The 26,979-nt window shown below is 43.8% G+C and overlaps 1 protein-coding gene across 1 annotated transcript in view; it reads right to left on the reverse strand.

Annotated features, from left to right (window-relative positions):
* GLIS3 (GLIS family zinc finger 3) overlaps positions 1 to 26,979 on the reverse strand; it is a 247,866-nt gene that overhangs the window by 13,173 nt on the left and 207,714 nt on the right. The window contains exons 7-8 of the mRNA XM_077816424.1: positions 25,279 to 25,447; positions 2,207 to 2,388 (exon numbers count right to left, since the gene is read on the reverse strand). Of these exons, the coding sequence (XP_077672550.1) occupies positions 2,207 to 2,388; positions 25,279 to 25,447 (351 nt within the window). The remainder of the gene's footprint in view (positions 1 to 2,206; positions 2,389 to 25,278; positions 25,448 to 26,979) is intronic.

Consider the following 26,979-nt stretch of genomic DNA (forward strand, 5'->3'; position numbering starts at 1 on the left):
TCTATACCTAGATGTGGCTCTCGGGCCAAAAAGTTTGCCCACCCCTGAGTTAGAAAAGTGGAGTAAAGCCATCTGTACACTCCAAGTCCACTGAGAGTCCCTTTTCTTGCAAGAGAAGTGCTAGACTCTCCATCTCTTGACATCTTCAAATCAAGACTGCAGATCTCTCTGGAAGATACACGTTATTGGGCCACATATACGGATAACTGGATGAAACATAATGGCCTGTCACATACAGAAGGTCAGACTAGATGATCTATTTATTCCTTCTGGCCTTAAATGCTATGAATTTATGACAGCTGCTTTGGCATACCTGGGTATCTAGTGGAATAACTAGTCCATTTCTCTTATAACAATGAATACATTTTGTACTGGATAGGCCATAAATGGACAAGCTTATTAGCTAATGAAGAACACCCAACAATAAGCTGATGACATCCACCTGTATACCTCATATTCCACAGATGTAACCAGCACTATTACAATTATGTCACAACGCCTACAAGAGATTAGGTCCTGGGAGAAGAGAAAGCCAGCTCAGATTGAACCCATATAAGATCACGGTGATGCTGGTCAGAAAGGGTAAATGCTTCAAAGAACTAGACTGGACTTTGTCTTTCCTTTTCACTGAAGGCATCCGTCCATCAAATCAGTAAAATGCCTTGGAGTTTTGTCTGAGTCATCACCAAGCCCAGACAATCAGGTGCCATCAGTGGCAAATAAAATAAAAAAGAGGAAGAAGGAGAAGTAGCAGCCATTGCCCCCTTGTTCCTTCTGCAGCATGCTAAGAAGATTTTGTTATTTCTATTGTGATGATTTGCCAAGAGATCCTGATCGAGGAGCTGGGCCCCATTGTGTAAGGCACTGTATGGCCTGTAAAAAGGTACTTCCTTCCTCACCTTTTCCTCCCTGATAAGAATGTTGATGATGATCCATGCAGTGTTGTTGTAGCTGTGTCAGTCCCAGGATATTAGAGAGACAAGGTGGGTGAGGTACTATCTGTTATTGGACCAATTTCAGAAGCTGATTCAATAAAAGATATTACTTCATGCACCTTGTCTCTCTCACGATGATCCGGGGGTTTATTTCCTCCAGACTGGATTACTTTAACTTGTTGTATCTGGCACCAGATATGAAAGCATTGCAGAGGCGCTATATGCAGAACATGGTGGCCCACCTCCTCAACAGGATGGGCTGATATGAACACTAGAGTGAGCACTGGCTCCCAGATTGCCTTATTGTTAGTTTAAACCTTGGTTCTGATCTTCAAAAAGATCAGCTGTCCAGGCCCCAGCTGCATCAGTGACTTCATCTCCACTTAGAAACTGCCACAGTGCAGCTTTCAAAGCCCAGAATGAAGCTGGAGACAGAGTATTTCCAGTTAAAAGAAATCTGTCTGTGAAATGAGATTCCAGAGTAGATCAGGCTAATCCAGAGTCTGACCACCTTCTTGGCAAGCAACAAGGCCCTGCTCTTGGAGAGTAATGGTCAGGAGATTGTAAATACTGTACTCCTGTTCAAACAAAAGTCTTTGTTCATGTGCACATGCAGGCCATTTGCTAAACAGTCAGGTGAAGAGAGCATGCATGCTCATGAATGACAAAGGGCACGAAAGTGGGTGAATTATATGGATGTTCTGAACAGATGTTTGCAAATACTGTTCTACATCATGTGATTAGCTCTAGCAATGACAGACCACAGAACAGTTAGTGTGACATTTTAAAAAAAAACCCAATATGCTCCCAATTTGTGCATGCAAAAATGAGAAATTGCATGTTTTACTTAGAGGAAATAGAGCTGTCCATATCTACATATTTTCAACATGTTAAGGTATTTACCATTCTGACTCAACATCAGTAAAAATTTATTTTCAGCTGCTATTGATTTTCTTCTTGGTTACAAAGGCTTATGTTTGAACAAAGAGGGAGAAAGAAGCTGTTAACATAGTGCAAATGAGAACACAAACTTGAAAGAACATGTATGTTAATAAGCAAGATGGCCTTCATCACTCCACAACTGCAAGGGAGAAAAAATGTCTGATTTCTTGAAAACCTGATGACAGGCTTGGTGTGCAGTTGGGAAGACAATCAGGGGCATAAAAATGGGTATGTACAACACAGAATTATTTTCAGCCATCCTTCATTTACAGCTTTATGAGTAAATAGTGACATGAAAACAGCTTCTAAATTCAAGATGACTTTCTTACCTTGGACGTGGATGCTGTTTGGTTGAAAAGAGGGGTTTGTTATTGGCTGGTATGTCTTTAGATGTGTTCCCATAGTCTGCTGGATATGGGGAGTCTGGGGTGTCCGTCTCTGCATCATGGGAGGGGGAACTGGAATTCTCCTGGGGCTGATATGGTGGGGAGACGGAGCAGGAGCTGCAAACCTGAAAATCATGAAACAGATTGAAGTATGAAGCCCCCCAAAAATAAGAGCAAAAGATCGTTTTAAATTATTTAAATCACCAAAGTGCTTTAACAATGGGCACTGATACAGATTTCTAAAAGGATAGAGTGCAGTCCTAAACACTCCGTCATGATCCAGTTTCTCAAATTAGATGGATAAATTACACCTGATAAACAACAATGAAAACCCAGTCTGAAGCTTCTACCAGGCAAACTCCTCAACTTCCAGGGGAGAACCTCAGGCAGAACATGTGTTCTGTTTGACAGTCCGGTGATGAGGGTCATATAGATACTTAGATGGGATACCTGACATCAGGGCCGCTGCTAAATTGCAGGACTGTATTGTGGGGAGGCAATGTGATGCCAGTTGACAAATGACAGTCCTTCCTTTTTAGAAGGGCTGTAACCAGTCAATTCCAGTGCTTCTAAGGGGCACAGGGAGTGGTTGATGGGGGGTGGGGCATTGCCTAAAGGAAGAAATGCTGGGCAGAAGCAGTGTAGGATCAGTCCCAAGTCCTTTTATTAAGTATTGTTTTCTGTTGCATATGATGCTCTAACAGCTCTTGGAAATTTTTCCACTTTATATTCAAGTATTTTGAAATAAATGATCTTAAACCAATATAGAATAGACAACATCAGTTTTCATGAAGATCTTGCAGTGTTAAATGATTTCAAATGGAGATGAGCCTGAGCTTATCAAAATTTGGATCTGGATCCAGTTTATGAACTTCCAAACCTTGGGCATTTCCTGAGCTAAGGCTTTGGTTCAGCTGGGAAAAGGACTGCAACACTCCAGAAGTTAGGGCCTAAAACATATGATTACTTCTGCTACTATAAGGGGATGGGTTATTTACCTGGATGTATTTATGGGCTTCCTGGAAGGGTTTGAGCCATGTTAACAACAACCCCTTTGAATTGTACATCTTAAGCTCTTTACAAAGTAGGTAAGTAATATTCCCATTGAAGATGGGAAGCCGAGGTGTAGAGAGGTTACAAGGCTTGGCTTCCTTGACTCACATGACCACTCTCAATCCACATTGCCTACCCAGCAACAAATAGTATTTTCTGGGCAACAATGGAAGAAGGCTATAGTCTCACAAATAATACAGTAGGAGCTATAATTATAGTAATCTTACCACAGAATACGCCTGCATCACATGGGAAAGCATATTTAAATCCAAGACACCTGAGTTCTTCTGATTTAACAGAGAAGAGATTTCTATCAAACATTTTCTGCATGACTTGGACCTTATATGGAACCCATATTTACTAATTTTTGGCTGATCCATAGCTCATGTTAACATTATAGCAAATTTCATAGTGAACCGTGTATGCTTTACTGCTTGTTCTATTTGCTTTCATTGAGTAGTCCTTTTGTTTCTTATTAGTTAGTTTAGTTTGTCTCTGTATTGCTTCTACATTTACATACAAACTCAAATTTATTCCTAAAAAGATGTGTCTGTACAGGAAAAACTATAGAAATACAACCAGTAATGGGATAAATTATGAAGTGCTTACTGAACCCTGGTCTACACTACGGGGTTAGGTCGAATTTAGCCACGTTAGGTCGATTTTAAAATGAATGCGTCTACACAACCAACCCCGTTCTGTTGACCTAAAGGGCTCTTAAAATCAACTTCTGTACTCCTCCCTGGCAAGGGGAGTAGTGCTAAAATCGACCTTGCTGGGTTGAATTTGGGGTAATGTGGATGCAATTCGATGGTATTGACCTCCGGGAGCTATCCCAGAATGCTCCAATGTGACCACTCTGGACAGCACTTTGAACTCCGATGCACTAGCCAGGTACACAGGAAAAGCCCTGGGAAATTTTGAATTTCATTTCCTGTTTGGTCAGCGTGGCGAGCTCAGCAGCACAGGTGACCATGCAGTCCTCCCAGAATCGCAAACGAGCTCCAGCATGGACCGAAATGGAGACACTGGATCTGATTGCTGAATGGGGAGAAGAATCTGTGCAGGCTGAATTCTGATCAAAAAGAAGAAATGCTAATTTGTATGCCAAAATCGCACAGGGCATGGTGGAGAAAGGCTACAACAGCGACACACAGCAGTGCCGCGTGAAAGTTAAGGAGCTCAGGCAAGCCTACCAAAACACAAAGGAGGCAAACAGTCGCTCCGGGTCAGAGCCCCATACATGCCGCTTCTACGATCAGCTGCATGGCATTCGGGGGGGGGGGGGAGAGACCCTACCACTACTCCACCACTGTCCGTGGACACCTGCAAGGGGGGAGTCTCATGCAACAGAGAGGAGGATTTTGTGGTTGAGGAAGAGGAGGAGGAGAAGAATGCGCAGCAGGCAAGAGGTGAATCAGTTCTCCCCGGCAGCCAGGACCTTTTCATCACCCTGGAGCCAATACCCTCCCAAGGCGGGATCCCCTACCCTGAAGCCAGAGAAGGCAGCTCTGATGAGTGCAGATTTTTAACTACAGTACAGGGTTTAAAAGCAATAGTGTTTAATGTTTGATTTGTCCTGAAGAATTGGGATGCATTCGTGGCCAGTACAGCTACTGGAAAAGTCATAGAATCATAGAATATCAGGGTTGGAAGGGACCTCAGGAGGTCATCTAGTCCAAACCCCTGCTCAAAGCAGGATGAATCCCCAACTAAATCATCCCAGCCAGGGCTCTGTCAAGCCTGACCTTAAAAACTTCTAAGGAAGGAGATTCTACCACCTCCCTAGGTAACGCATTCCAGTGTTTCACCACCCTCCTAGTGAAAAAGTTTTTCCTAATATCCAACCTAAACCTCCCCCACTGCAACTTGAGACCATTACTCCTTGTCCTGTCCTCTTCTACCACTGAGAATAGTCTAGAACCATCCTCTTTGGAACCACCTCTGAGCTAGTTGAAAGCAGCTATCAAATCCCCCCTCATTCTTCTCTTCTGCAGACTAAACAATCCCAGTTCCCTCAGCCTCTCCTCATAAGTCATGTGTTCCAGACTCCTAATCATTTTTGTTGCCCTTCACTGGACTCTCTCCAATTTTTCCACATCCTTCTTGTAGTGTGGGGCCCAAAACTGGACACAGTACTCCAGATGAGGCCTCACCAATGTCGAATAGAGGGGAACGATCACGTCCCTCGATCTGCTGGCTATGCCCCTACTTATACATCCCAAAATGCCATTGGCCTTCTTGGCAACAAGGGCACACTGTTGACTCATATCCAGCTTCTCGTCCACTGTCACCCCTAGGTCCTTTTCCACAGAACTGCTGCCTAGCCATTCGGTCCCTAGTCTGTAGCTGTGCATTGGGTTCTTCCGTCCTAAGTGCAGGACCCTGCACTTATCCTTATTGAACCTCATCAGATTTCTTTTGGCCCAATCCTCCAATTTGTCTAGGTCCCTCTGTATCCTATCCCTACCTGCCACCGTATCTACCACTCCTCCTAGTTTAGTATCATCCACAAATTTGCTGAGAGTGCAATCCACACCATCCTCCAGATCATTTATGAAGATATTGAACAAAACCGGCCTCAGGACCGACCCTTGGGGCACTCCACTTGATACCGGCTGCCATCTAGACATGGAGGCATTGATCACTACCCGTTGAGCCCGACAATCTAGCCAACTTTCTACCCACCTTATAGTGCATTCATCCAGCCCATACTTCTTTAACTTGCTGACAAGAATACTGTGGGAGACCATGTCAAAAGCTTTGCTAAAGTCAAGAAACAATACATCCACTGCTTTCCCTTCATCCACAGAACCAGTAATCTCATCATAGAAGGCGATTAGATTAGTCAGGCATGACCTTCCCTTGGTGAATCCATGCTGACTGTTCCTGATCACTTTCCTCTCATGTAAGTGCTTCAGGATTGATTTCTTGAGGACCTGCTCCATGATTTTTCTGGGGACTGAGGTGAGGCTGACTGGCCTGTAGTTCCCAGGATCCTCCTTCTTCCCTTTTTTAAAGATGGGCACTACATTAGCCTTTTTCCAATCGTCCGGGACTTCCCCCGATCCCCATGAGTTTTCAAAGATAATGGCCAATGGCTCTGCAATCACAGCCGCCAACTCTTTTAGCACTCTCGGATGCAACGCATCCGGCCCCACGGACTTGTGCATGTCCACCTTTTCTAAATAGTCCCTAACCACGTCTTTCTCCACAGAGGGCTAGCCACCTACTCCCCATTCTGTGTTGCCCAGCGCAGCAGTTTGGGATCTGACCTTGTTCGTGAAGACAGAGGCAAAAAGAGCATTGAGTACATTAGCTTTTTCCACATCCTCTGTCACTAGGTTGCCTCCCTCATTCAGTAAGGGTCCCACACTTTCCTTGGCTTTCTTCTTGTTGCCAACATACCTGAAGAAACCCTTCTTGTTACTCTTAACATCTCTTGCTAGCTGCAGCTCCAGGTGCGATTTGGCCCTCCTGATTTCATTCCCACATGCCCGAGCAACATTTTTATACTCTTCCCTGGTCATTTGTCCAATCTTCCACTTCTTGTAAGCTTCTTTTTTATGTTTAAGGTCCGCAAGGATTTCACTGTTAAGCCAAGCTGGTCGCCTGCCATATTTACTATTCTTTCGACACATCGGGATGGTTTGTCCCTGTAACCTCAATAAGGATTCTTTGAAATACAGGCAGCTCTCCTGGACTCCTTTCCCCCTCATGTTATTCCGCCAGGGGATCCTACTCATCAGTTCCCTGAGGGAGTCGAAGTCTGCTTTCCTGAAGTCCAGGGTCCGTATTCTGCTGCTTACCTTTCTTCCCTGTGTCAGGATCCTGAACTCAACCAACTCATGGTCACAGCCTCCCAGATTCCCATCCACTTTTGCTTCACCTACTAATTCTTCCCGGTTTGTGAGCAGCAGGTCAAGAAAAGCTCTCCCCCTAGTTGGCTCCTCCAGCACTTGCACCAGGAAATTGTTCCCTACATTTTCCAAAAACTTCCTAGATTGTCTGTGCACCGCTGTAGTGCTCTCCCAGCAGATATCAGGATGATTAAAGTCACCCATGAGAACCAGGGCATGCGATCTAGTAGCTTCCGCGAGTTGCCGGAAGAAAGCCTCATCCACCTCATCCCCCTGGTCCGGTGGTCTATAGCAGACTCCCACCACTACATCGCTCTTGTTGCTCACACTTCTAAACTTAATCCAGAGACACTCAGGTTTTTCTGCAGTTTCATACCGGAGCTCTGAGCAGTCATACTGCTCCCTTACATACAGTGCTACTCCCCCACCTTTTCTGCCCTGCCTGTCCTTCCTGAACAGTTTATAACCATCCATGACAGTACTCCAGTCATGTGAGTTATCCCACCAAGTCTCTGTTATTCCAATCACGTCATAATTCCTTGACTTCACCAGGACCTCCAGTTCTCCCTGCTTGTTTCCAAGGCTTTGTGCATTTGTATATAGGCACTTGAGATAACCTGCTGATCGCCCCTCATTCTCAGTATGAGGTAGGAGCCCTCCCCTCACAGACGTTCCTGCACGTGCTTTCTTCCGGTATCCTGCTTGCCCACTTACCTCAGGGCTTTGGTCTCCTTCCCCCGGTGAACCTAGTTTAAAGCCCTCCTCACTAGGTTAGCCAGCCTGCTCGCAAAGATGCTCTTCCCTCTCTTCGTAAGGTGGAGCCCGTCTCTGCCCAGCACTCCTCCTTCATGGAACACCATCCCATGGTCAAAGAATCCAAAGCCTTCTCTCTGACACCACCTGCGTAGCCATTCGTTGACTTCCACGATTCGACGGTCCCTACCCCGGCCTTTTCCTTCCACGGGGAGGATGGACGAGAACACCACTTGCATCTCAAACTCCTTTATCCTTCTTCCCAGAGCCACGTAGTCCGCAGTGATCCGCTCAAGTATCATTGGTGCCCACGTGGAGAAGCAGGAAGGGGTATTGATCCAAGCGCTTGATGAGTCTCGGCAGTCTCTCCATCACATCGCAAATCTTAGCCCCTGGCAAGCAGCAGACTTCTCCGTTTTCCTGGTCAGGGCGGCAGATAGATGACTCAGTCCCCCTGAGGAGAGAGTCCCCGACCACCACCACCCGTCTCCTTCTCTTGGGAGTGGTGGTCGTGGAACCCCCAACCTCAGGACAGTGCATCTCATGCCTTCCAACCAGCGGAGTCTCCTGCTCCTCCCCCCCACCCCCTCAGACGTATCATCTGGTCCACTCTCCGCAATGGTACCTGTGGAGAGAACATGAAAACGGTTACTTACCTGTGTCTGCGTTGCTGGTACCCTAACATTCCCCCTTCTTCTTCTGGAGGTCACATGTTGCAAAGTTTCTTCACTGGCCTCTTGGCTCCGCTGTCTGTTAACATGTCTCGGGATGGAGCGGGAATCCTCCAGAGACATCTCTATGAAGCTCTCCTGGAGGTATTCTGAAAGCCTTTGCAGAAGATTTCTGGGGAGGGCTGCCTTATTTCGTCCTCCACAGTAGGACACTTTACCACACCAAGCCAGTAGCAAGTAGTCTGGAATCATTGCAGCACAAAGCATGGCAGCAAATGGCCCTGGGTTTTGGTCACATTCAAGCAACATTTGGTCTTTATCTTTCTGTGTTAGCCTCAGGACAGTGATATCATTCATGGTCACCTGGTTGAAATAGGGGAATTTTTGTAAGGGAACAGTAAAAGGACCCCATTCATGCTGCGTTGTTTGTGCATGGCTAAAAGGGATCATTCCGGAGAATAGCCATGTGGTGGGGTGGGCGGAGGTGTGTGCTGCACATCCACCCGAAAACCGCAGCCCCTCCTTTTAAATGTGAAACCCAGTCGGCATTGCTTGCTATGGGAAAGGATGGCGCTACAGTTTGAAACCATTCCCACATGTTATGAAGGCGTAAGAAGCCAACCCCATGTACCAAAAGGCTTACCATGGCTGCCTGGAAACCAAATTCTGTTGCTCAGCCGTGTGTGATGTGTCACCATACCAGCAGGCGCTCAATATAAAAGGCAAAATGCGACATTGTACCTAAAGCACATATGCTGTCTGCTGTGAATTGCTTGATTCACTGTGAAAGAGTCTCCCTTTTGTTCTCAGAAATGTATCATCTTAAATTTTACTCTCCCTTTTTATCTCCCCCCAGGTGCAAATGTTTCTATGCTCCCCCATCATCTCTGTCCCTGAGGTTATTGCAGATTAGAAGACGAAAAAAACCACACTCACGATGACATGTTTTCCGAGCTCATGCAGTCCTCCTGCATTGATAGGGCACAGCTTAATGCATGGAGGCTTTCAGTGGCGGAGGCCAGGAAAGCCTTAAGTGAGCGCAAAGAGCAGAGGCAGGAGGCGATGCTGAGGCTAATGGGGGAGCAAACGGACATGATGAAGCGTCTGTTAGAGCTGCAGGAAAGCCAACAAGAGCACAGCCCCCCGCTGCATCCATTGTATAACCGCCTGCCCTCCTCCCTAAGTTCCATATCCTCCTCACCCAGATGCCCAAGAACGCGGGGGGGGTTGGGGGGGGAAGAAGCTCCGGGCACCCAGCCACGCCACTCCAGAGGATGGCCCAAGCAACAGAAGGCTGTCATTCAAACAGTTCTGATTTGTAGTGTGGCTACAACAAGCAATGTGGCCTTGTTCTTCCCTCCTCCCGCACCCCACCCCACCAGGGCTACCTTGTCAGTTATCTCACTTTTTTTTGAATTAATAAAGAAAGAATGCATGGTTTCAAAACAATAGTTACTTTATTTCCTTTGCCAGCTGTGATCGAAGGGGGGAGGGTGGTTGGCTTACAGGGAATTAAAATCAACAAAGGGGGCGGGTTTGCAGCAAGGAGAAACACACACAACTGTCACACCGTAGCCTGCCCAGTCATGAAACTGCTTTTCAAAGCCTCTCTGATGCGCAGCACGCCTAGCTGTGCTTTTCTAATCGCCCTGGTGTCTGGTAGCTCAAAATTGGCCGCCAAGTGATTTGCCTCAACCTCCCACCCCGCCATAAATGTCTCCCCCTTACGTTCACAGATATTATGGAGCACACAGCAAGCAGCAATAACAATGGGAATCTTGGTTGCACTGAGGTCTAACCTAGTCAGCAAACAGCACCAGCGAGCTTTTAAATGTCCAAAGGCACATTCTACCATCATTCTGCACTTGCTCAGCCTATAGTTGAACTGCTCCTTACTACTGTCCAGGCTGCCTGTGTATGGCTTCATGAGCCATGGGAGCAAGGGGTAGGCTGGGTCCCCAAGGATAACTACTGGCATTTCAACATCTCTAACGGTAATGGGGATTGGAAGTAAGTCCCTTCTTGCAACTGCTCGAACAGCCCGGAGTTCCTAAAGATGCGAGCATCATGCACCTTCCTGGCCATCCCACGTTGATGTCGGTGAAATGTCCCTTGTGATCCACCAGTGCTTGAAGCACAGTTGAGAAGTACCCCTTGCAGTTTACGAACTGGTTGGCAAGATAGGGATATGCGTTCCATTTATCGCCCCACCACAGTTAGGGAACCCCATTGCAGCAAAGCCATCCAGTATGACCTGCACATTTCCTAGAGTCACTACCCTTGATAGCAGAACGTCAGTGATTGCACTGGCTACTTGGATCACAGCAGTCCCCACAGTAGACTTGCCCACTCCAAATTGATTCCTGACTGACCAGTAGCAGTCAGGCATTGCAAGCTTCCACAGGGCTATCACCACTCACTTCTCAACTGTCAGGGCAGCTCTCATCTTGGTATTCCTGTGCTTCAGGGCGGGGGAAAACAACTTACAAAGTTCAAGGAAAGTGGCCTTACGCATGTGAAAGTTTCGCAGCCACTGTGAATCATCCCATACCTGCAACACTATGAGGTCCCACCAGTCTGTGCTTGTTTGCCAGGCCCAGAATTGGTGTTCCACTGTATCAACCAGCCCCACGGCCACCATGATGTCCCAATTGCCACAGCCCAGGCTTTCAGGAACGTCTGTGTCCATGACCTCATCACAATCGTCCTGATGCTGGCGTCTCTTAGCCCGGTTCTGCACATACTGCAGCATAATGCGCGAGGTGTTTATAATGCTCCCAACAGCAGTGGTGAGTTGAGTGGGCTCCATGCTTGCCGTGCTATGGCGTCTGCACGGGTAACCCAGGAAAAAAGGCGCGAAGCGATTGGCTGTCGTTGCTTTCACGGAGGGAAGGAGGGCGGGGCAACTGACAACATGTACCCAAAACCACCCGCAACAATTTTTCTCCCATCAGGCATTGGGAGCTTAACCCGGAATTCCAATGGGCAGCGGAGACTGCGGGAACTGTGGGATAACTACCCACAGTGTACTGCTCCGTAAGTCGATGCTAGCCACAGTATTGAGGACACATTCCACTGACTTAATGCGCTTAGTGGGGACATACACAATCGACTGTATAAAATCGATTTCTAAAAATCAACTTCTATAAAATCAACCTAATTTCGTAGTGTAGACATGAGTAACTCAGTCTATAGCACGTCACATATTTTTGCTGCTGCAGGTAACTTCTGCACTATACATTTAAAATACATGCAAAGGAATGTGGGGATGAGGTATGTGTATTTTGCAGTAACAATTGAGGCTAACAAAAGAAGAAATATACAGTAAGTGTTTATAAAAGAAAATATAAGAGGGCTTTAAAAAAGTGCTACAACTGCAGGATTACAGGTTTCCCAAGAAAGAGGAAAGACTGGGGTTAATTTTCTGGATAGCACTCACATAGAAAGATTATTGATTTGCTGCCAGAGATCAGCAACAATGCACACACTGGTCTTTTTTTACATTATTATTTAAAGAATCGTGGGATATCATCCTCTGTGTTTTCAAAATTCATTTGTGAAAACTAATCAATGAAAAATGGCTTTAACCGTCAGCCAACAACAGGGAAAAAATCCTTTTCAAAGACTTAAAATGAAAAGCACAGTTTTAAAGATTTCACATTTGATTTCACATCTAAAAAACCTCCCAAAGATAATACACCACTTTGTATAGCTAGACAGGGATCCTTTTTAGTAGACTTTAGTAGTCTTTATAATGATTTATGAATCACTTCATGAATTCCTGGCTTACTCATATGAGTGACTATAGTATCTACTTATACTTCCCTTCTGCTTCACAAAAGAGAAACTTGGACCTGTTTCAATCCAGATTTGTCCCCGAATAAATCACAGTGTGTTACTGGGGGAACTGCAAATTTAATTTTCTTTCTAAAACAATCAGGACCAGCTTGTAACTGCTAGGAAACTGCCATCCTGAACTGTGGCCATGCCCTGCAGCCCATGCAAACAGGAGTAGCCAAATTTGTAGAGAGGTGCCTTCCTCCATGCTGTCTGGGGTCTTCAAAACTAGAACTAGCATATTCTAGGAACTATTACACAGTATGCCATTCCTCAGTGGGAGCGAGGAAAGGTGTCCTGTAAATGAATGATTAGATTTGAAATGGTTTCAAGATTTGATAGGGGGAACCAAGATGATTATGTTTTCAAAGCTTAACTGACCAGATTAATTTACACAATGTGACATGCATAGATGATTTCTAATTCGTCAATATGGATCACCACTAAATGAAATAAATGTCATGGTAAGTGTTGGCTGGACCTGTACATAATGTAAATTAAGAGTACAGTATGAGCAAACTCCTAGCAAGCATCAATAGAAAAAACCAAACCAAACCAAACCAAACCACTACCACTATCACCAAGAAACCATGTTTGGTATTAGTAGTTTTTTGCTAAGTGACATGCAGGACCCAGCACACTGAAAATGATTATTTGGAGGTGGTGGTGATGAGTGGGAAGTTTTTATATGTTTGGAAAAAGAATTTGTACAAGTGTTTTGAGATTCTTGGCCAGAGAATTGACTGTTGCTAAATTGTTTGTGCTTCACAGACTCTAAGAAGTGATTCGGAGGGGAAAATCCTCATTCTTGCAATTCCACACAAAACAGAACTTCCATTGTTAATCCAGGCTGCTGGATTCCCTTCACAGAACCCGATGTCAGTATTATGACTGCGGTATCAATTGACTGTCCTTATTCAAGCTGGTTAGAATCAAACAAAGCAGAAAGAAAATTACCATTCAGGGTAAACCTGACCTCTTAAAGGTTTTTTGATGGTGCTCCACTTCTTCATAGAAGTATTCGAAAGACTTTCAAAGAGTTGTCACCTTGGAATTCTCTTAGCTAGTGCTCCTTTTGGCCAGCATTCCTTTATCTGATTTCACACTGCCAGTCTCAATGGGGACATGGAAATACATGACTGGCCTAGTAATATTCGACAGTGTGCTTAAACTGAAATCTCTCACTGAGTTTGCCTCACCTTCACTGCCTGATCTTCTTGGAGTTGTCATGTCTACTGAACTCCCTTCCATGAATCCCCCTTCTTCTTCTGGTTCTGTTTTCTCTGTGTGAATCTTCTACAACAGTGAACTGGTTTCAGACCAATTAATCTCTGAGCTAGTGGCCATGCACTGACAAGCATCTGACTGCTTATGCATTCAAATAAGGTCACAGGCATTCCCTTTGTTTCAACCAGAAAAGGGAACAAAGCAAATAGCAGTTGTGCACTTTTACACAGTTTGTAGTCTAAGGGAGTCAACTGTATCCCCTGAAGTGTGCACAAAAGTTGCACGGATTCAGGACAAATGGATGCCAGAACAGACTTCAAATATTGTTAGGCTGGAAGGTATTAATGGTTGCCATTGGCCATGTCTGATCTCTAGGCTACCACAGATCTGGTTAAAAGTGATGAGCGTGCTATCCACCCTTCATTCAGGCTACATGGCAGAAGCAATTAAGCTACTTTAATGGACTAAGATACCTGGAGACAATGGAAGCCTCTGTCCAAGGCACTAGCCATATGCAAGGCTGACCAGACACTAAACCCTGCTGGCTGAGAGTTTTTTTCCTGGGGACGGATTGCAAACACAGAGGCTGGGTCTTTGATTCGTTGCAGAGAGCTGAAAGCAACCAAAAAGAAAGAGAAAGGCAGCAAAAAGCCACAGAAGCAGTGGTGAGCATGGCCCTGCTCCATGAGGCACAGGACTGGCTGGAAAGGCAGGTTTGCAAATTGTGTTTGTTTCTACTGTGTTCGGGGAACCAGGACTTTGTGTACTTTGTAAATAAACAGGATTGCACCAAAGAATAACCTGATTCATAATCAATATTTCCTCCTAATGGAAACAACCCAGCAAGGCTCTGAATATTGGCTAACTATTCAGGCCAAGAGGTAACAAATGCTAGCTACTTACTGATCCTGGCACTATCACTTCTCACTCCCTATTATTTTTCTGAACTCTTCTCTTCTGGTGCTAGTTCAGAGCTGGGAGATAAAAATGGATTTTCAAGGCCAAGAAAATGATAATCAATCCTAACCAGCTCGTAAACTTCTGCCTTTCACCCTGCCCAGCAATTAGCTTCCCTCAAGAAGAGTTTACTGTTTGAAATACACAATTCCACTTATTCTGCACTGTGGAAATCTTGTGGGGGATTAAAAGAGATGACAAATCAAGAATAAATTCCTGTAAAATAACAGTAATAATATCTAGCTTTTATATATCATGTTTCATCAGTAAATCTCAAAGTGCTTTACAAAGGGGATAAGCATCACTACCCCTATTTCAAAGATGTGGAAACTGACACACAAAATAGTATGGTGACTTGCCTGGGGTCATCCAGCACGCCAGGGGCCAACTAGTGCTCTAGCCACTAGGGAACACTTTCATTGAGTGGCCACAAAAAAGTATTTTTGTTAAAACAAATTAGTTGAAAGGGAAGGCAAGCATGCCTATTTGTAACTATTAAATTGGAGGGAAAAAATGGTTCAACAATGGTTTATCCATGTGAAAGTATGACATGTCATGTTACCAGTGACCACTAGTGGAGATGTAGTCTATGTTGGAAGTCTCTTTATCTTGACTGCCTACTTTTCTCAACATAGCAATAAAATTTAGGAGGTGTGTAGCTAGCTTGTGCACAGCCAAATATCTTTGTTTACTCTGAGAATAAGTGACCCAGTAACTGACACACTGGATGTGCAACAGCAACAGGTAAAACTCTACAAAGATTGAAGATTCAGCTGTACAACCAATATTTCCAATGCTTTCTGAACATAACAAAATGTCTTTGAGCTGGTATGGTCATAAGATCAGGCTCTTATTAGATTTCCTGAACTTCCTTCTTTTTGACTGTGTTGGGGAAAAAATGTAAGCTGCATGGGGCAAGCTGTTGTCTACCTCAGTGCTCTGTGTAGTGCTCAGCACACAATAATCAGGAACAGACTTTTTCTACATATGTTAGTATTTCTAGTCAAAGCCAGGAAGTTTTGGGCGAAGTTCCAAGGCAGTTCTCATATAAAAATAAAAATCCCCATGACGCCTTACATTCTGGCTTTCACCAACTCTCCACATTTTGCCGTTGTGGACGAGTAAAAAGTCCTGTTAGCTCACAGTCTACTATACCCCAGTGAAATGCACCAGAATGCCAGGTGTCTACCAGATCTGTGACATAAAAAAACTTCTGTTTAAAAACATGTTTAAAGAACAATGTGATTTGTTGCAAAACAGAATTGTGTGAAACTCAATGTTTTTCTAACAATGTCATGAATATACACGTTTTGCCTAAGGTTTTACAAAGACAAAAATAGCAAAATTTTGCAGCTGTGACACAACACTCCTCACCCTCAGAAGATGGGCAAATCAAAACTAGATTTTCCACTGAGCACACAAACGTCTGTCATCCGAATGTGGCTGAGAGTTTTCCTTACCTCCGTGCCTGCTACTGTCACCAACTCCACTGGCAGCGTCACTGAGCTACTACAGGAACATTGATTTGTCCTGCTAGCTGTTCCAACTTGGTTGGCTCAGCAGGCTGCATTTGCATCACTGGAGGACAAACCCTCTTTCTCGTAACCTCCAGGGATGAGGAGACAAATTCCCCAGCAGTATCTTTTCTATCTGACTGGGGAGAGAAGAATCTTAGAATAGTTTTGTCTCCCTGAAAGTGAGGCAAACGTGTTCCTGAAACCCAGGATTGACCCAGTTTCCTGAGCCTGTCCCAATGTCCCTGATGGTTATACAAAAGGTCCCAGGATTTTGTCCCAATTTTTGTGTGCACCACAGGCAGACTCTGGTCACCTGAAGGAAATGTCAGTCAGCTGAGCTAGTGAAATTGTCATCAGAATGGATAAGCATATGTGCACCTATAGCTGCAAATACCACAGCGATGAGCTTGGTATAAACACCTAGGTAGATTATCCCACCAGGCCCATCACTTGTTGACACCTTTTCCTCATAAGGTTTCCAGTTAAGCCAGTTTTCTGCATGAGTCCTTGTCACCCATCCTGATTTTCATGGTGCACTCCCATAAAACAGGGAGTGTCCCAATTCTGAGTGACAGGAGTCCTGCAAAGTTTCAGGGCCCTGCTGTGTACATAAGGGCTGGGGCAGGCTCAAGTGGCCATTGAACAATTGAGGAAGGCTCCCTGATTTGTGTCAGCAGCAGTGCTGTTGATCTGGCTGCAATATTCCCAAGCACAAAGGTTCAAAAGCCATGTGTCAGATCCCCCAAAACCATGAAGTTTTTTTTTTTTACAAAAAAAAGATTATACAGTGTTTTGGGCCTGACTTTTGATTTCCGAACTGCCCCACCCACACCCAGTGCATGTGTGAGACACTTAGTGTTGCCAACACGCCCAGATTTATTGAGGTGATTTTTGGCCCCTGCTGCAGGAACCCTGACTTCTACATCTGTTCATCCCCCCCACCCACCAATTAATTGTGCCTCCACATCAGTTCTGCCCCTTCCAGCCTCAACTGCATCCCTCCTGGGGCTCTTCACCCCCTCTCCCAGACCTGGGAGGCTGCAGCAGGGTCCCCTCTCCCACTTCTATCTGGGGGGACAGGGGAGGGAGTGGCTTCAGCCTTCAGTGGCTCTTCACTCTACCTTCTGCCCCTCCCAGGCCAGGTGGTACAGGGAGGGAGAGTGGAAGAGGGAGCAGCAGGGGAACTGTCCCTGTTGCTCATAGGAAAGGAGGGATAGAGGCCTGAGCTGCTGGGCTTTTAGCTGCTCCCTCTTTCCCCCTCCCCTCCTTTGAGGATGGTGTCGGCCCCTGAGGGGAGTGGGAAAAAGCTCTGCCTGCCTCCTGCAGCAGATCTGATTGGCTGCTCTTCCCCAGGAGGTGGGGCAGTGGGGGAGGCAGGCAGCTGGAAGGTGTTTCCTCCTCACCCGCATGCAGGTCTGAAACTGGTGCTGGTGCTTCTCGTGACATGACCCGACGGGTTCCAGCCCTGGCTGAAATCCCATGACGCATGAAAAAAATCAGGAGAGCTGGCAGTTGCCAAGCCACTAGGAAAGCTGCCTCCACTACCCCACAAATGAGAGGGGTTGGGAGAAGTGTCTCCTCCCCAGCCTGTTCACCTGAGCCCCTGTGAGGGGCAGGGGCCAATGAGGTCACAGAGGCCAGAAGGGAACTCAGATTGGTCCAGTTCCAGCTCCAACATCACAAACTCACACACACACACTACACTTACTCAGCAGAAAGGCCATAAATTGCACTGGCTATGGAGATTGAACGAGCCTTGCTACATGTAAAGGAAATCCCCTTCCCCTCATATCAGGTGTGAAGCATGCCAGTGCATGAGAAGCTTGCCCTGATGCATGCTTTATTTGTAGTTACACAGAAAACTTCATTCAGCAGCATTGTCAAGCTCATGTCTTCACCAACACTAAATCCATGCATTTTTTTTTTGTTAAAGCTGCAGTTTACGGTTATGTGCAAATTATTTGACTTTTTGCTTACATGTAACAGCACGCAAGTGTTTCTACATTTTTCCTTCCAAAAAAAGCTGGCAGCCATAGTCTTTCCAAATATAGAAAGGAGACTGTTGCTTGGTTAAGAATTAGGAGGCATTGTTGCTAAGACCAACCTACCTTGGTATGAGGAGGTGTGCCCAGAACAGTCAATGGCACACTTCTACTCCTGCCCCCAGGACTGGTGTCTCAGTTTGTCACAGAAAATGTAGTCACTCTAGACTCAGGAGTGAAGATTCACCCTTGACTGACTCTACTCATCAGCAGGTGAAGAGCCTTTTCTTACTGCCAGTGGCTACTCTGATATGATAACGGCCACCTTGACCAACATAGTGGGAATTGAACAGAGGATCTCCAGGACTAGAAGTATAATCTGCTACATCTTGAGCTAGAGCTCCTTAACTGTGGCTGTAACAACTCGTATCCTTTGTGGGTCAGCACAGAGGGGGACCTGTAACACAATGATTGGTGGGTTACATCTATGCTTGAGAATTAAGCTGTTGGTAAAGGCAAGTGAGGGCGGATAACCTCTCTAAAAAAGAGACAAAGCATGGAAACAGACTAGAGAGAAATATCAGGCTTTGCTAGCTTGGCTAAGGCAGGGCCCAAGGTTTGATCAGTTGCTCACCTCCATCCTTCAGAGTCTGTCATTGTTAACAGGCAGACATTTCCTCACTAGCAGAAAAGATACAGCCTCTTAGCAGACAAATCTCCAGCTGTCCAAACCATGGGAGGAAATTACTGTACTTATTTCAGAACAACATTGTTATGTGCTTTAAGTGGAATCTTTCTTAGAGCCAGCCTGTTTCATACCACAGACAAGAAGCTTTGTAATATGTAAGCATTAGCTGCCCTGACTCTTCAGTTAGAACCACTTGGGGGCTTTTGCTTTTGGAGGTCTGGCTGGGAATTACTTGCTGTTTTATAGTGAAGCCATAAAAAGAATATAACCACATACTCAAATAAGCAAATAAAAGCACTGCTCCAACTCTTATTATAGCACTGCAGTAATAAAGTTGAATACTTCAATTCTAAATCCTTCTATTCAGCCATTAATAACAGCCTAAAAAATTCCTTTCAAGCTAAAATTTCTCATGCTTTAGGAATACAGGAATTGCTATACCAGGTCTATCTAGCTCAACATCTATCTGTCTCAGATAGTGGCTAGTATTAGAAGCTTCAGAGGAACATGAGAGATCCCTCACAGTGGAGAATTACAGAACAGCCTGCCCATAGGGGAAATGTCTTCCCAAACCCAGTCAGTTATTGGGTCATTTATGTCCAGAAACATGCCTTAAGAAGCAAAATGTAACTGCAGATATTATTATCTGTAAATACAACTAATCCCTTTAAACTGGGCATTTGAGCAACAATGATCTTGTGGCAGTGGGTTCCACAAGTTAATTAAGTATCATGTAAACAAGTATTCATTTTATTGTTTTTAAGTTTGCTGCTTTTTTGATTTAATTGAATGTTCCCTTGTTCTTGTATTCAAAAGTGGATGAACAGTAGGCCGCATTTACCTTCCCTCTACCATACAATATTTTGTATACCTTTATCATACCCTCTCTTAATTAAACAGTCAAAATCTTTTCAAATTTGGTGAGCATTAAAAAAAATAAAAACAAAACAATTAGAAAAAATGAATTTTATGGTAGAGATTAGATTTGAATTCCAGTTTTATCCTAACTTTGCTTCCACCACCTGAATTTTAGAGAATTTGGATATGAAAATCTGCCCCCAAACCAATCTTGGTGCTTTGACTTTTGGCATGGAACCAAACTTGCACAAGATGTGTGCATTATTTTTCAATTCCCCTTCCCACAACTGCGAGGCTCAGGTTCACAGGGCTTCGTCAGCTTCTCTACAGCCTCCTTCCCATTTTCCAAAGGAAGAGAAAGTTGAAGAGAAGCCTCTGATTCCTCCAAGTTTTCTCCTTCTTACTGTCCATGGGAGTGAAAGGAATGAGAGTCACTATGGCTTCCCTAGAATCCTGAGCCTGCTGCCCAAATGTAAGGGTCGAAGAGGAGTCTCCTTGTCCAGGGAAACCATCACTCAGACAGAGGAGAAAAGAATGTGTAGGAGGGGAGCTTAATGTTGAAACAACGCAGACTTGTGTGCATGTGAATGGGTCAGTAGATTCTACATTGAATGACATACCATTACCTATAATGGGACATTTCACCTTGGGAGATGATGGATGTGAGTATTTCTGCAGCTGGAAAACAAGCGACAGCCTTGTTCTGTTATAGCGGTAGAGAAATTTCTGCTGGTGGGTGTGGAATTAGGTAGTAGCAGCCTCTGTTTTTTGTTGTTTTTCCTTTAAAAATTTAATTTTTGTAATTGAATATTAAAAGCAAGAACTATGTTAATGCAACATTAAGGTTGAGAAGTTAATTATTCAAAATGCAGAGAATCCAGTAGTTAAGGTTCTCAGGGTAATACTGTAGAACCTCAGAGTTACGAACTGACCAGTCAACCAGACACCTCATTTGGATCCGGAAGTATGCAAGCAAGAAGCACCAGAAACAAAAACAAACAAACAAAAAAAGCAAATACAGTAGAGTACTGTGTTAAATGTGAACTACTAAAAAAATAAAAGGAAAGCTTAAAAAAAAAGATTTGACAAAGTAAAGAAACTATTTCTGTGCTTGTTTCATTCAAATTAAGATGGTTCAAAGCTGAATTTTTCTTCTGCATAGTAATGTTTTGAAGCTGTATTAAGTCAATTTTCAGTTGTAAACTTCTGAAAGAACCATAACATTTTGTTCAGCGTTACGAACATTTCAGAGTTACGAACAATCTCCATTCCCAAGGTGTTCGTAACTCTCAGGTTCCACTGTGTTAGTGGAGCCACATTGCTCATACAGAATATACAGCACCTCATGTACTACATGGCACAGTGGCAACAAAGTGCGGTAAGAACTCCTAAATTCTGTGGCAATATTAATTTCTTGTATCTCCGTGTATTAATTTATTGTATCTCCGGGAAATATCCTGCATTCTCACCCCTTCCACAACCAAACACACGACTATGACTCATAATGGGCTGTACAATTTACCAATGATTATTCTCAACCATACTTTGTACACTACGTGCCCAGCTCCAAGGGCCTCAGCAGTTACAACATTGCCTAGGTGGTCCAGGACAGATTATCCTTCCCCTTCCTCATGTGTGCCATGGAAGAGGGGAGGCAGAGGTTGTGGTCTGCTTCCCTAGTTCATCATCTCAGCTCCCCAAGCCCCTTGGCAGCATAGCTGTCCAGCCTGCCCTTCTGCCTCCCCCTTCTCCCTAGCTGCAACCTGGACTTGAGCATTGGCACCAGCCCTCCTCGCTCCTGCCTTGTTCTATAAAACAGTGATGTGAGCATGCACTGTAGTCCAATTAACTTCCCCTTGTGCAGAACGGTCCAGAGCAAGAGACAGCTGCAGGCAGGTCCCAGCAGGCCAGGGAGACAAAGCAAAATGCTGGGCTCTTGGCTGCAGCTAAACAATTAATTTTGTATGCAGAATTCTGTGTTCTCTTGGAAAAAATGGCACATTTCATGCTTGCATAATCACTAAGGCCATGTCTACACTATGGGTGCGACATTGGCTACGGTGCCATAGCTATGCCATTATAACCCTGTAGTGTAGATGCAGATAACAGCAAAGGAAGAGGTTTTTCCATTGCTGTGGGAACTCCACCTCCCTGAGTAACAGTAGCTAGGTTGACCGAAACATTCTTCCATTGACCTAGCTGTGTCTGCACTGGGAGTTATGTCAGCATAGCTGCAGTATGCAGATGTGTCTGTTTTTCATACTCCTGAACAAGATAGTTATGTCAACCTACATTTTAAGTTTAGACCAGGTTTAAGTCGGTGGGTCCCAGAGTGAGATGGCTGAGGCAGTTCACACTGCTCAGAACCATTATTTCAGGCTCTTTGCACACTCAGACAAGTTTATACTTAGTTCACATTTTCAAGGTTATTGTCACAACCATGAAGGCTTGACATTTAATTTTTTTTAAATGGAAATAGAGATTCTGCAGCAAGGGGTGAATTCTGTGGAAAATTCCATGATGGCAGAATACACAGTGCCTTGGCTATATGTAGTGTTTTGTATTATTTCTCCTGTTAAATATTTGCCTAAATATATATAGGTGCCCTGTGACCAAGTTATCACTGCTGTGGTAATCTTCACTCTCCTGCATTTAAATGCTTCCTCTTAACATTGCATTAATGTAGTTATTGGCACTTCCTCAGTCTTGAATCCAAAGAAGCCCCAAACATAGACGGGGAGTAACTATGAAACAGTTTATGAAAATGTGTATATGGTTAGAGTAAGGGGAAAAAAAGGCTTGTAAGGAAGGAGTGTATCAGACCAGAACTTCATTATTATTCATTATTGTCAGTATCATCATAGTGTCCTGAGGTCCCAAACAGGATCAGGGCCCCAATGAGGTAGGAACTATTTATACACATCACTATTAAAGTGCTTCAACAGTGGTCTCCCAACAGTAATCTTCTCAGAAATGTGCTAATAAGAGGATCTGGACTTGTTTTTTAAACAGTGATTTCAATGCTTGTAATAAATACTGGACTGACCCTGCTAGTGGTCTAGCAACAAAAGGCAGCAGAAACTTCCCAATAGCATTTGCCAATATCCCTCAACTCCGACTGAAAGGAACCACTTCTACAGGGAAGAGGAGTCTATATATCATTCACTCCTTGGCCCTTCTCCTAACAAGGATACTAACAATTAGCAGCAATGATGATTGTATTTATGATGAGGCACTTCCACTAGAAGTGGACTGATACTGCCCCCATACAGCAGATGGTTCTAACCCCTTTCAGCCATGACTGAACTAATTGAACTCAAAGTGGCAACCTAGACATGAAAGACACCTTAGCCCAATCGCGCAAGCCATCCCATTCTTCCATCTTCAAGATAAAAGGCAGAGCTGTAGTACTGTTTTCATTATGGGGGAATTAGGTCCATTTATCAGCAACTGAAATCCAGGAATGTTCTTTTGAGGTTTATAATTGGATTTTTTGTGCTTTCCTAATTACTGATATTTCTATTCCTCAAGAAAATTAAACACCTTGCGATACATTAGTGAAATATAGAAGTGTGTATTTTAGTGTGTTGAAAATTATGTAAAATCAGCAAAACTATATTTAAAAATGTCCATAGATATATAGTAAGAATAGAATATTTATATTAAAATTAAAGTGTAATATGTGTACCATTGAATTTATATCAGAAATATGTTTCTACTGAAAAACTATTTACCTAGGTCTCATGCACTATAGTCAGAATTTTGATTTAATATACTAAGTGGAAACCATTAACATCATGCAATATCTGATCAATAATCATTTAGGTAATATTTAAAGATGAAAACTGGATCCCTTTCAGAGGATTTGCTTTTATATCACTGAAATATCTAAAGTAATAGAAACCATAAAGATGGGATATCTTGTCCCTAACCAGCAATGAATGACTTCTGACTATGACTCATAGTCCTTTGCTACTAAATTAGAAGTCAAGTCCAGTCATTGCACACTAGTTTCACAATATAGAAGATATCAGCTTCCTGCAAAAATATGAGCTTATTTCAGTCGAGAAAGCAACTTTAGTTTACACCAGAGTTTTCAAAGCGGCAAATGTCAATTAACATGCAAATCAGGGTCCCAGTCCTTCAAGGTGCTGATCTGCTCCTAAGAGGTGCAAAGTGACCTGAACTCTACAAATTCACTGTGCTTGAGGGGCATTTATAAGTTCACTGGAGGCATGCAGCATCTTGCAAGTTCAGCCTGCAAATTTTCATGATTAAATAACTTCCTCCTACTAAACATGCTGAAAACAAATACAAACACATGCAATAGGAGTTCAACCCATATGTATTACACTTCTCAAAAGCAAAGTCAGTCAGCAATAATCAAACTGACAACCTGCCCACTTCAACATGTTGGCAAGTAGGACAAGAATATAAATGTTAGTGAGGCTCTAATAATCATGGCTCCCAAGCCACTTACACAGAGTAACTCAATAATTAGCATTTTCATTCTTATTAAGAAAGCTTCTCCATCTCTCCTCCAACTTCTCTTTTCTCTTTCAATGCAATTTTAAATTGGAGAGACACTATCCTTATTCGTAGGCTTGGCAAAATTCCATTATTTTTATTTTTCTGTAATTTCAATCAATAATAGCAATGTTTACTTTAAAGCTTTTTTTTAAGATGATCAGTTTAACTTTTCATGGTTGTGCAGAAATTACAGGATTTAAGCATTTTAAAAATTGTATCTATTTAAATTTTTACAATTGCAGGTAATTATTGGGGGTCAGACAATAATTGTTGACAGTAGACATCGAGATTCAAAAGTTAAAGGTTTCTAATGGTCAAAACACAAATTGTCAGCATCAAATGTCGAAAAACACAAAGTAAATATCCCTAAATCATACTCTAATAAGTTCTCACACAACATTGTGCATACTTTGCTTCTCTGTAAATTTTGATAATCATTGATGGAAATATATTTTTGTTGGTTTGTGTATGTAAAGTGAAATTGATGTTTATTGACTTTAACCAATGAAAATCTAATCCTTCCAAGCCTACTTATTGTTTATAGTTTTCATATAATGGACTTGTGGATAGGACACTTGACTAGCAGTCTGGAGACCTGAGGTTCTGTTACAGTTCTACCACTGATCTACTGAGTGACCTTGGGCAAGTCACTTCATCCCTGTTTCCCCTCCTACTATTTGTCTTGTTTATTTACAGTATAAGCTCTTCTAGGCAGGGACTGTGCCTTATGATGTGTTAGCACCTAACACAACAGGACTCCAGTCTTGGTTGGAGCCTCTGGGCACTACTATAGTACAAATAATACATTTTTAAAAAAGTAAGAATCTCTCTCAAACTACCAGTGAATATAGCTAAGTAAATCTCAGAGGCACAAGTTTATACTCTGAGATTTACTTAGAATAGTGGTCACTTACTCTACATTTGTGCACTAACACAAAATATATGTTGAAGTATCATCATAATCCGGCTGTGCTGTTAACAACATTCTAAACAAACAAGAGTAACAATAAAACTACTACTAAACTTAGTAATGTTCAGAGTCAATTGCTTCTCATTTTTAAAATGAATAAAGATAGTCTTACCTCTCAGTGCTGGAGTCGACAGCTGAGAGAGGAGGTAACTGAGATGGTGGGTTGCAGGGACTACCCTGTACATTATGCCCTGGAGAAGGGTGACTGACAGGATGTGATGGTGGACCACCCCCAGCAGCTGTTCCACTCCGACTTGAATGAGTACTGGAGAACATTGTAGCTGAAATCAGAGGGAGAGCAATATTCAGTATCATGGTAGGCACAACATGATTTCAATGATCAGTCAGTACTACCAGGTAAGTGATCACCCTTTCTATGAATCATAGAATCATAGAATATCAGGGTTGGAAGGGACCTCAGGAGGTCATCTAGTCCAACCCCCTGCTCAAAAGCAGGACCCATACCCAATTAAATCATCCCAGCCAGGGCTCTGTCAAGCCTGACCTTAAAAACTTCTAAGGAAGGAGATTCCACCACCTCCCTAGGCAACGCATTCCAGTGTTTCACCACCCTCCTAGTGAAAAAGTTTTTCCTAATATCCAACCTAAACCTCCCCCACTGCAACTTGAGACCATTACTCCTTGTCCTGTCCTCTTCCACCACTGAGAATAGTCTAGAACCATCCTCTCTGGAACTACCTCTCAGGTAGTTGAAAGCAGCTATCAAATCCCCCCTCATTCTTCTCTTCTGCAGACTAAACAATCCCAGTTCCCTCAGCCTCTCCTCATAAGTCATGTGTTCCAGACCCCTAATCATTTTTGTTGCCCTTCGCTGGACTCTCTCCAATTTATCCACATCCTTCTTGTAGTGTGGGGTCCAAAACTGGACACAGTACTCCAGATGAGGCCTCACCAATGTCGCATAGAGGGGGACGATCACGTCCCTCGATCGGCTCGCTGTGCCCCTACTTATACGTCCCAAAATGCCATTGGCCTTCTTGGTAACAAGGGCACACTGCTGGCTCATATCCAGCTTCTCGTCCACTGTCACCCCTAGGTCCTTTTCCGCAGAACTGCTGCCTAGCCATTCGGTCACTAGTCTGTAGCTGTGCATTGGGTTCTTCCGTCCTAAGTGCAGGACCCTGCACTTATCCTTATTGAACCTCATCAGATTTCTTTTGGCCCAATCCTCCAATTTGTCTAGGTCCCTCTGTATCCTGTCCCTGCCCTCCAGCATATCTAACACTCCTCCCAGTTTAGTATCATCCGCAAATTTGCTGAGAGTGCAATCCACATCATCCTCCAGATCATTTATGAAGATATTGAACAAAACCGGCCTCAGGACCGACCCCTGGGGCACTCCACTTGACACCGGCTGCCAACTAGACATGGAGCCATTGATCACTACCCGTTGAGCCCGACAATCTAGCCAACTTTCTACCCACCTTATAGTGCATTCATCCAGCCCATACTTCCTTAACTTGCTGACAAGAATACTATGGGAGACCGTGTCAAAAGCTTTGCTAAAGTCAAGATACAATACATCCACTGCTTTCCCTTCATCCACAGAACCAGTAATCTCATCATAGAAGGTGATTAGATTAGTCAGGCATGACCTTCCCTTGGTGAATCCATGCTGACTGTTCCTGATCACTTTCCTCTCATGTAAGTGCTTCAGGATTGATACTTTGAGGACCTGCTCCATGATTTTTCCAGGGACTGAAGTGAGGCTTACTGGCCTGTAGTTCCCAGGATCCTCCTTCTTCCCTTTTTTAAAGATTGGCACTACATTAGCCTTTTTCCAGTCATCCGG

Source organism: Eretmochelys imbricata, chromosome 5, assembly GCF_965152235.1.
Source record: "Eretmochelys imbricata isolate rEreImb1 chromosome 5, rEreImb1.hap1, whole genome shotgun sequence".
Lineage (NCBI taxonomy): Eukaryota > Metazoa > Chordata > Testudines > Cheloniidae > Eretmochelys > Eretmochelys imbricata.